The sequence below is a fragment of the Gymnodraco acuticeps genome, unplaced genomic scaffold (assembly GCF_902827175.1).
Source record: "Gymnodraco acuticeps unplaced genomic scaffold, fGymAcu1.1, whole genome shotgun sequence".
In the NCBI taxonomy this organism is placed as follows: Eukaryota; Metazoa; Chordata; class Actinopteri; order Perciformes; family Bathydraconidae; genus Gymnodraco; species Gymnodraco acuticeps.
In genome coordinates, this window is record NW_022991451.1 from 271,258 (window position 1) to 282,936 (window position 11,679).

Here is an 11,679-nt window from a genome sequence, read left to right on the forward strand (position 1 = left end):
TGTCAGGAGAGGGGGAGGAAAATACAGGCTCCTTTTATTATTCTTATATTATTATAGAGTCGTTATCAATTTGTTTTAAAGCTCAATAAATAACAAAGAAGACCTTTGACCGGCACTTTTCAAATTTTGTCCGGAAGATTTCAACTTTAACGGACATGTTGACCGGCGAAAAAAAATGTTAACGGAAACTCTGCTGCACGGTTCCCTCGTCCCTTGGAAGAGGCGGAGAGGTGGGTGTTATACACTGGGGCCCAATCCCAAACCGCCCCCTACACCCTACCCCCCTGTGTGCGCGTTCGTGCAGAGGGTCCGCCATATTAAGTGCTGTTCCAAACCAACGAGTGTGGAGCGGTGTGGAAGGGGAGTGAGCTATCAAGCCCTCAAACAGCGAGTCTGCATCGGTGCTGACTTGAAACCGGTCTCTACCTGACCGGAGTCAACGCTGTGTGTGTCCGTCAGGAAACACCAGAGGTGGAGACTCGAGTCACATGACTTGACCCGAGTCGGACTCGAGTCGCATATTTTTGGACTTGAGACTTGCTTGACTAACATTGATAACAGACTTGACTTTGACTTGACGGAGAGAGAGAGAGAGAGAGAGAGAGAGAGAGAGAGAGAGAGAGAGAGAGAGAGAGAGAGAGAGAGAGAGAGAGAGAGAGAGAGAGAGAGAGAGAGAGAGAGAGAGAGAGAGAGAGAGAGAGAGACCTCGGTTTAACCATAACAGCATCAGGAAGTTTCAACATGGCAGTGAATGCACTCAAAGAAAAAGCAAGATGAGCTCTAAATGCAATTAAGAGAACATTTTATTTTATAATGTCCAAATTCCAATTAAAATCTGGCTCAAAATCTTTGATAGTGTAATCCAGCACATTGCGCTGTACGGTAGTGAAGTATGGGGTCCACTCAGTCACCAGAGCTATACCCGCTGGGACAAACATCCAACAGAGTCTTTACATGCAGAATTCTGCAGATACATTTGACGTGTTCAGAGAAAAACACCAACAAATGCATGTAGAGCAGAATTAGGCAGAGACCCACTGATCATTAACACTCAAAAGAGAGCACTGACATTCTTTAACCACCTTAGATCCAGCCCCGAGACACCCTCCACTCCAAAGCCCTCCAAAGCCAAGAGCTAACCCCAGAGAAGAGTCCCCTATGTCAGCTGGTGCTGAGGCTAGCTGCCCCCTCTCAGAGCCACTCTGACCAGTCTCTCAACAACACTGCTCTCCAAACACCAATCACAGTCAAACGCATTATAACACAATGTAAAGACAACTATTTACAACATTGGAAAGAAGAAACTAAAAGCCAAAGTAGATTAGAATGTTACCTGGCTCTAAACAGAGAGTATGAGCTGGCAGAATATCTCTCTACTGTCAGAGATAGAAAGCAGAGACAGATCCTAACCAAGTACAGGCTCAGTGACCACAGACTGGCAATCGAAACAGGAAGACTCAAAAGTTCCTGGCAACCAAAAGAGAACAGAATATGTGGTCACTGTACGACAGGTGAGACTGAGACAGAGATGCACTTCCTCCTGAAGTGCCAAACATTCAACGAAGCAAGGAGCGTTTACTGGAACAAGTTGAACTCTGTAATCCCAGGTTTCAAGGAGGTTGATGACCTCTCTGAGGACTGAGAGTACTCCTAGGTCTAGGAGAAGGAGACAAGGCACATCCTGCTGCCCAATATGTATACACATGCCACAACCTGAGGGACAGTGAATCACACACACACACACACACACACACACACACACACACACACACACACACACACACACACACACACACACACACACACACACACACACACACACACACACACACACACACACACACACACACACACACACACACACACACACACACACACACACACACACACACACGTGTTGAAATGTAATTGTATCACTGTATATATATATCATCAATAATATGTAAACATTTGAAATGTATGTTAATGTTGTTAATTATCTTGTATTGTGATGCTTTGGCAACATTGTTTAATTTAACTAAATAAAGCCCCTTTGAATTGAATTGAATTGAATTGAGAGAGAGAGAGAGAGAGAGAGGAAAATAGATGCCTCGTTTATTTCCCCTGTGTTATTATCAGAAGTTACTGTAAACTTTTGAATAATGTTTGTAGAAGTGCATCATTCTTTGATTTATTGTAAAATGAATCTGAACTTTTTGATCTGTTATGATGATAAACTGAAGCAATTTCTAAATTAAATCAATTAAGTGAGTTTTAAATCGTCCTACTTAGTTTATAAGGAAATTATGAAGAGGAACAAATTAAATGATTTGAAAATGATATCTATGTAGGTGCTGATGCTGTTGGCAGTTCTAGTGTTAACATTTAAATAAAATATGTGTAATGGCAAATGCCATCTATGATTTTCTTACCTGGAATTCTGCCTTTTTGAACAGACTTTTTGAGTCCTAGCTATATTGTCTGCAGTTCTAGGGTTAATATGAATCTAATATGATTGTCATCGGTCTAAATTAGATTTCAAATGATTAACTGTGTATGTAATGAAGATCATATTGTGGGTGGAATCCATTTTCATAACCACTGTCTTTTAACTGATTTAAATGCGGAAACTGGGCTTATTCATCAGAATTTCGTATGACTTGACTTGACTTGCTTGACTCTCACCAGTGACTTGGGACTTGCTTGATACTTGTAGGTCAAGACTTGAGACTTGCTCATGACTTGCACATGTAGGACTTACTCCCACCTCTGGGAAACACGCTGTTAACAAGTAGTTCCAGCAAACATCCACTGATAAACTGCGATGTTAACAACCTCATGATAACCTCATATGTTTTTAACTTATGATCATACCTGTGTTTAGTCTAGAAAAAGGTAAATGTGTGCATTGTATTATAAAGTTGTGTATATTTACAGACTGTTGCAAAAACTAAGAAGCTTATAAACATCAGGTTTAAAACTAAAAGAGCTTTACAAAAAAGTTACACAATTAAAGATGTTTGGAGTTTTATTTGAGTTATTAATTTACATTTTTTGTCAAAGGGATGCTGATTTCAAACCGTTGTTACATACAGTTACGTCATTTCCTGTTTCTGCAGAGAGAGGGGAGGCTGTCCCAAAGCTAGCCGCTGTATTTCCGTCCACACAGCAGCATTAAAAAATCTTCCAACGCTTCTGCCCATTCATTTGAATGGGGTGACGTCACGTTGCCTCACTTTTCGCCGAACTGCATTGTGGGAAGCAAAGCGAAGATTTCCAGGATTTTCAGGATTCAAAAGTTGAGCAATGTTCAACTTTTGAAGCTGAGGTGGAAGCGTCAGCCAATCAAATCCCGTTTATGCAAATCTGACAGTACAAGGTGCGCTAGCCAATCAAACCGCGTGCAAGCTGGGAGAGCCAGACCACTGCAGTTCATTTTCTATATTCCTGAAAATGGAGGAGAAATTAGTTATTGCGGTAGCAAATCACCCGGTTCTTTATGACCAGTCCCTATTAACTTACCGGGATACAAACCGGAGGAACCAGGCATGGAGGGAGGTGGCAGAGACAGTGGGTGAAACTGGTAGGTTTTCGCCTGTTTGAGGATTTTATATCCAGTTTACTTCGTTTTAACATTGCTATTGCTTTGTATGTCGGGGGCGGGAGATTCATGTGATTGGTTGTTGGTTGCGTTGCTCGCAAAAAATCCCCAAGCTTCAGACACGCCCACCTCCAAGATTTTGGTGGCTGTGTGGACGTACCATAACCCTTAATGGAGGGAACTTCATTCAGCTGCGAGTGTGGCTACAGCCGGAGTTCACTCCGTCACGGAGGGGTAGGGTCGAGGGGGTGATTTGGGATTGGGCCTATATGTACAGCAGGAGAACACGCCGTCCACCGCGGAGAATAAACAGAAGGGCAACCATGGCAACCATGCTCCGGGGTCGCTGCTTTTGGTGTATTTTGTGGCGGCAGCAGCGCCACTTACAGGCCCTGCATATGTACTACAGCGTTTCCAGCGGGTCGAGCGTTCTCGTGTGAACGGACACGTTAATTGAGCCGAATGCGTGTGAACGGAAGACTTTTTTGAAAACGAATTCGGTGCGTAAATGTATGGGCTCAGAACAGTCTCATAATACACACATGCACACAGAAGGATTCACACTTGTATTTCATGATCCGCAAAAGGATTCACACTTGTATTTCCGGATCCACACTTGTGTTTTTCAATGCACACACAAATGTATTCCGTTTCATATACATGTAAATAATATCCAAATATAGAAAAAAGTTTTACATATGTATTTTTGATCCTCACATATTTGTTTTCCGTTTAAATCCTCTGCACCTGCAAACACAAACCGCTTTCTGTGCACGGATCGCTGTGCATTCGTGTGTGGGTTTTTAGAGACTCCCCTGACGGTCAGCCGATTCGTACTTGTAATTATTTCTATCTATAGCCAATCAGATGTCTCCTCAATTCTAAACCAATCACATGAGCGCGCCCCCACGAGGGTATGATTTCTTGCGGTCATGACGTAGCGCTTCATGTACACATTTTGCGCAGTCCGGAGCTGACAGGTCCATGGAGCCTGCCTGCAGGCGCTAATCTCAGGACACCCTCCACTCTCAGTACATTGCCACTTTCCGAACAGGAAATGCACGCAAATACAATCTTTTATATTATTAAGGTACAGCGCCACTTTCCGAACCATTGATGAATGCTTGTGTACACAAAAACGGCAGGCAAAACCGTTTTAAATGTGTGTTTCCTGTATGGCAAATACAGCTGCTTTATTTATGTCTGTATGAAGTTGTTGTGAGTGTGGAGGGAGCAGCTACAGGTTAGCTTAGCCTAATCGATCAGTGCACTACGAAGCCAGTGCTAGACAGTGACCTCGGGGGGGAGCCCCGCCGGTCATTATCGGCCGATATTCACTCTTAATAGTTTGATCGGTGCTCTCTATAAAGGCCGATCAGGAGAGCTGGATCTGATCGATATGGACATAAACGCGAGTGAAGTATAACCAGACGCGAGAGAGAGATCAGATCAGCTGCTGAGTCTGATGGAGACACGCTGCTCTGCATGATCACCTGATGCTCCGCCCTCTGTTTAGCGAGCTGACCGGACTGCGCAAAATGCGTATATGAAGTAATCTTACCCTCGTGGGGGCGCGCTCATGTGATTGGCTTAGAATGGAGGAGACATCTGATTGGCTATAGATAGAAAAAATTACAAGTACGAATCGGCTGACCGTCAGGGGAGTCTCAAAAAACCCACACACGAATGCAAAGCGATCCGTGCACAGAAAGCGGTTTGTGTTTGCAGGTGCAGAGGATTTAAACGGGAAACTAATATGTGAGGATCAAAAATACATATGTAAAACTTTTTTCTGTATTTGGATTTTATTTACATGTATATGAAACGGAATACATTTGTGTGTGCATTGAAAAACACAAGTATGGATCCGGAAATACAAGTTTGAATCCTTCTGTGTGCATGTGTGTATTATGAGACTGTTCTGAGCCCATATAAACGCAAACGTACCCGTTTTGTCCTAATGTAAATGGGGCCTAATGCTGCGTTCACACCGGACGCGATGCGATGTTTGGGGGCGGCGCGATTACATGTAAAGTCAATGCAGAGACGCGGACAGACGCAAATTCGCTCCGACGGCGAGCAGGAAGCGGTGGACGCGGCGCGAATCACGCGATTGAGGCGATTGAACGGTGCCGCGTCAAACGCGAGAGTTCAATTTTTTCATCTCGAGCAGCATAAGACACTTGACTAATGAAAGAAAACCTACAGTGAATACATTAGTGGGAATGTGGCCCTGAACTCAGGGATAGTGCTTGGTGCTCTCTACTGTGTGTGTTACATTTGGTTAACAGAGGTAAGGTTGCAGAACAACGACAGACGACATGTGAGCACACTGATGCAGAGATATGTGTAGGGTGTGTGTGTGTGTGTGTGTGTGTGTGTGTGTGTGTGTGTGTGTGTGTGTGTGTGTGTGTATACCTTTAGTAGTAATAGTGGCCATCCTGCCAACCAGGCATTCTTTTAACATGGACTCATAGTTTACCCAGCGATGGACCTATGCACAAACACCAGAACATTCTTTTTATTATTTATTTATTTTAAATCCAGAACTATCACGGTGAAATTATATCACTACACCTCTACTAACTTACACAATATTTCAAACATACCAAATAGTTAAATTCTCCTTAAAAAATATTTACTTACTTATCAGGTTGAAACATTTATTTTACTTTAATACCTAGAAATGATGGTCACGTTCTTTCACGATACCCTTCCATACCTGGTCAAACAGGTCGGTGCCATCCATCCCAGCCGCCTTCATCAGCTCCTCTTCTCCACCAGGGTGGTAGTCCATGTAGGGGGTCACATTGTAAACCATACCTGAACACATACAGAGAGAAAAGTAGCTTAATGTATACTTCTTTCTGTTAGCTGGTATTTACCAGACTGACAGCAATCATTTGTTGGATCTGTGAGGGTTAGAGTTAGCAAGGATGAGTCAGCTCTCATCACTGCAACTAGCGAGCAACGATACGTCATAACTGAAGACAGCACGCCGTAGTTATGGAGGCTTCAATATCTCAACTGTTCTTATAAGGGACTAAAGCAAAATCTATGCTGAGTGAGCTAAACCGGATGTAGCCTGTGGTCCTTATCTCTGTGCTGGCAGGGAAATGATTCTCTCTGCAGATTAGAATCAGAACTGTGCTTACTTGAAAAGCAGAATATATAGCTATAACGCTATGATGTGTGTCTTTGTTGCGCTGTGCTCCGATGTGGCAAAGCATGATGAAACTATCTGTAAAGTCTACAGATAAATCATTAACCTATTACAACTGCCCAACAGATCAATTCCACCTTTAAGATTTCAGCCAAGACACATTAAAGACTATGCAGCGAGGACACCATTTCTTACATTAAAAGCTAAACTCAAACTGAACGTTTTAAAACACCCTCAGCAGCCTTAATGTGTCTTTGCACACAAGAAATAGGTTCTGATGAAAAATAAAACAAAGGCAATAAAAAATCCAATCTTCCAATTAAGTATGACACACTTGTTCTCCTTGGACCATGCACTTACAATCTTATCATATTTTGTATTAGAAATGATGCATTGTTTTGTACATACATTATACAAACATAACATAAATGAAATGTGTGTGTGGTCACGTTAGAGGACGTGAAGTTTAAAAGGCATGGGGTTTGAACTGATCATAACCATCAAACCTGTTGTATGTCGCTCTGGATAAATGCCTCAGCTGAAATGTAATGTAACCTGCTAAATACTACAGCTAACATGCAGCTTCCTTTATTCATCTATCAAGTATGAACCATACCCTGTGCAGTCAGACTACTATGCCGACTCACCTCGTATGCAGGTCCAGCAGTCGTCTCTTGTGTTGTGTTTCTGCAGCTCTTCCTTGGTAACTTCAATCAGGCGCCCTCTGAGCCCGGTCAGATCCTTTCCACTCTTAGAAAAGCGGATCCAGTCCATAAGACTATGGCCAGGCTTCAAGGCCACCTAACAGGGCAAGAGCAGAGTCATGTCACAGAGGAACACCTGGATATGTATTCTCTTCTGGACATGTGTGAAGGACCAAGTTTAAATCACAGCAACGTCATGTTGAGTCCGTTTGCCAGACAATATAAAGAACATACCAATAGATATTGCTGTTATTTACACATTGGCTCATGATAGATTGTTTTTGTATATAATATGCTGAAATAAGGGCTTTGGGCTGTGAAGAAAATGGTAAATGGTAAATGGACTGTACTTATATAGCACTTTATCCAGTCTTTAAGACCCCTCAAAGCGCTTTACATACTACATGTCGTTCACCCATTCATACAGAGCAGTGTAGCTTACTCTAGGAACTAACATTCATACACATTCACACACCGTTGCCCATCCGGAGCAACTCAGGGTTAATTATCTTGCCCAAGGATACATCGACATGTTGACTGCATGGGCTGGGATCGAACCCACAACCTTCTGGTTGGAAGACGACCGCACTCCCTCGCAGCCACAGTCGTATATATATAGGACAATTTATTGATTGCTATTTTCCTATATTACACCCATATTACACAATAACACCCAAATTAAAGCCTAACTATACCCGGGCCATATTACTCAGTTATTACACCCATACAATAGTGTTTTTAACACCCACGTAACACCAATATTACACAGTAATTATACTGTTATTACAGCCATTTTACACCTATGTTACACTGTAATTACAACCATTTTAAACAATATAACACTACACATTAGGACTCTCAAATTACTGTATCCCCCATGATACATAAACCATTTAAGGGTTCCAGTAGACATTCATTTTACTAATATTATGTACCTATGTCTCTCTAACAATATTAAACTGTCAGGTTTAGGGGAGGTGTAGTACATTTTCTATAGAGAGAAGTGCTTCAGTGTGCCTCACCTTGTTCCTTCCGGACTGGCCGGACGGAGCGACCCGCTGCTGGGAACCCGGCGCAGGGAACGCCTGGGTCGGGATGTTCAACATGTTGTTACCGCTTCGGAGGCAGCCCCAGTTTGGAAGAAAACCTAAATAATGGGAGTTTATTTAGCACATTAACGAGCGTTTTGTAACCTAGTTACACTGGCTTCAAGATATTATTGGTACACGTTCCTCCCTGTTTGTGACACATCTCTGTTGAAACTATGTTGAGCAGTTCTGCTTATCTAAAGGCTAAGCTAGGCTAATGAGACATTGATGGTTACTACCTTTAGGAACTAATGACAGCAAAGCATACATTCTCGCATTAAATCGCAATTAAAGCTCAAATGTTCCGTGTTTATAGCAATAATTAACAAGCCACAATAACAAGTAGCTCGAAAAATAATGATTAAATGCGAGCTAACTTCTGTTTCTTGGTTCCGCCGCCATGTAAACTACAAGAAAATGTCGCACAATTTGACGACGACGGCAACAAATGGCGTCATCCAGTTGCGCCTGAAATCGGTTTCCCTGTTCTTTTTTCTCTCATCCTTCTATAATACTACCAGCGCCATATAGATAGAATATATAAAATTCTATTATATTTAACAGATACAGGAAGTATAAAGTCAGCATTTACAAAGACATCCATACCCAACTACAAAGTCATTTGAGTTACTTTAGCAATGTTATGTCACGTAAATACATATTCTGACATTCCAAAGCAGCACAGGTGTAATTAATAATGGCTGCATAGCAGTTGTGCCCGTTTTCAGGCAGCAGTAGGTCTATATTGTGCATTATTGCTCACTAATGCATACATTGGGTCATAATTAATAGTATGTAGTATTACTTCTATACTTTTTTTATTCAAACTGACTTGACTAAAGTGCCAGAAACCCACCTGAAATTAAACTATTGAGTAAAGTGGTGAAAGACGAAACATTCGGTCTTTTCCTTGATCCTCTCTCACTTTCATCATCTTCAGAATCCTCATCTGAATCTCTCTGGTTTTCACCTAGCATTATGAAAACATCTCACAGCGTTGATGTTGAATATAGCCGTGTTTACAGTTTAAGACAGTGCACCTCCGGGCTGAGGCTTTTCAACAGGATAATCTGCTAAGAGGATTCAAGGACAAGGACTTCAAAATAAACGTCCATGGGAACGTAAAGACAGCTGTTGTGTAATGCTGATTACTATAAAATACACTTTTTTGGTATGTTTGCACTTGGAGAAAAAGCGAAAGTGGGAATGTTAATGTTATTAAAGGCTCCGTTATATCACACAGGCTCCGCACTCTACTGGACTCTATAGGCTTGTTTGAGACAAGCGAGACCTGCGCAGTTGCGATCAACGTCTTGCTAGTGCGTTGCATGATGGTTAGGTGTTTAATCAGCGATTATATAAATATATACAATTTCAGAATCAAACAGAGCACTCTCATAATAACGTAACACTATCAGAGACTGGATATATCCCCCCTCCCCCCCCCCCTCTCTGGTCGCTACAATGAGGGAAATAAATTACGGGCCAAAAGTTTTATTTACAAGTATTAAAAGTAAGCAGAGGACACCAAACCAACTGAGACCTGTCTGTCCGCTGCATCTACGCACACACTGTACCGCACACAGCTAACAGCCGTTGTGTATTTTATTATGTGAAGCACATAAATGGTTTTAGAAAAATATCGACTCTTTGTTTGTAGATATCTACTAAACTAAAGCAAATAAAGAGAGTAGGCCTGTTATACTGAGTGATATATATTATACACACTATTACTCTGCTTTCTGCACGGACCTCACAGCTGTTCTCTCTGTAAACATCGCGTTGCGATGAGAGCAGTTAATAAATAATATCCAGGGGATGGATGCAGAGCTGTCATTGGCTGAGATAAATCTGGCCGTGCGTCACGGTCACGACTCTTTGAAACATCTCTGTTGCCGGAAATGCATCCACGAAGGAGCCGTGGAGGACCGTGGAGGACCCATCAGTGTATCCTCGGTTATAGCTCCTCCAGAGAGCCTCCTTGACGCTCGATCCTCGGTCCTCGAAGTGCATTTAGAGAAATTAGATGTCCTTCAACATGGCGCGCTGAAATTCATTTCCGGGTCACTACCGGAGGACCGAGGAGTCGAGGAGGGGGATTTGCTGAAATGAGAAAGGGCCATACACATGTAGGGAGAGCCAATTATGTCACAATTGTCACATTATGCCTCCCCGTCATGAAATGCCCCCCTTGTCACGGGAACGCGCATTTCTAAATGACACGTTTACACCTCTAAATGACACGTTTACACCATAGGTTTACACCTTAAAACGAAAAGTTCAGGGTTTTTATTAATGGTAATTTTCAGACTGTGAGTTGTTTAGTGGTAGCTCATAGTCTTGATTCTTCTGGTTTAACCCTTGTGTGGTGTTCGGGTCAAATTGACCCGATTTCCATTTTCAATGAATAAAAAAAATATATAAGGATATTTTCGTTCAACCTGAAACTCAATGGCCGGGGCTTATTTATTGTGAAGGACATGTGGAATTGTTTTAATTTTTTTCCACTTATGAAAAAATGCCCACCCGCATTTATGTCCTTCAGGTTCGGGTCAATCTGACCCATCAGATACAATACCAGGACAGACAGACAGAGAAAAACACACAAACTACACAAACACACACACACACACACACACACACACACACACACACACACACACACACACACACAGCACACACACACACACACACACACACACACACACACACACACACACACACACACACACACACACACACACACACCACACACACACACACACACACACACACACACACACACACCACACACACACACACACACACCACACACACACACACACACACACACACACACACACACACACACACACACACACACACACAACACACACACAGAACCTGTTTGATCCTGTTTTCCCTTGATCTTTACCCTTTGTAGTGTGTACACAAAACTATCCTAGAACATTATAAACATTTTAGATCTTCCAGAAATATATAAACATTTTACATTTTCTCGCACTGTCCCCCCTGCACGCCGGAGGAGGGACTAAACAGAGACATAACCTCAGTGTAGTAACAGTGTAGTGCAGAACTACAATTATCTACCAACAAAATGGCCAAAAGATATTCTGCTCAGAGCCTTGGAGCTAATAATGGATG

General features: G+C 42.3%; 1 protein-coding gene across 5 annotated transcripts in view; it reads right to left on the bottom strand.

Annotated features, from left to right (window-relative positions):
• Window positions 1–10,306, bottom strand: part of LOC117532939 (cytochrome b5 reductase 4) — a 42,756-nt gene extending 32,450 nt beyond the window's left edge. Inside the window, exons 1-5 of one of the 5 annotated variants that reach the window (XM_034196553.1) lie at window positions 10,288–10,306; window positions 8,470–8,594; window positions 7,391–7,544; window positions 6,303–6,403; window positions 5,999–6,074 (exon numbers count right to left, since the gene is read on the bottom strand). In XM_034196553.1, coding sequence (XP_034052444.1) covers window positions 5,999–6,074; window positions 6,303–6,403; window positions 7,391–7,544; window positions 8,470–8,553 — 415 coding nt within the window. In that variant the 5' untranslated portion in view covers window positions 8,554–8,594; window positions 10,288–10,306. Of the gene's footprint in view, window positions 1–5,998; window positions 6,075–6,302; window positions 6,404–7,390; window positions 7,545–8,469; window positions 8,595–8,774; window positions 8,974–9,391; window positions 9,695–10,287 lie in introns of those variants that run through there. The other 4 variants (XM_034196549.1, XM_034196550.1, XM_034196551.1 and 1 more) reach the window with 4 other exon arrangements.
• Between the last annotated feature and the right edge of the window lie 1,373 nt (window positions 10,307–11,679).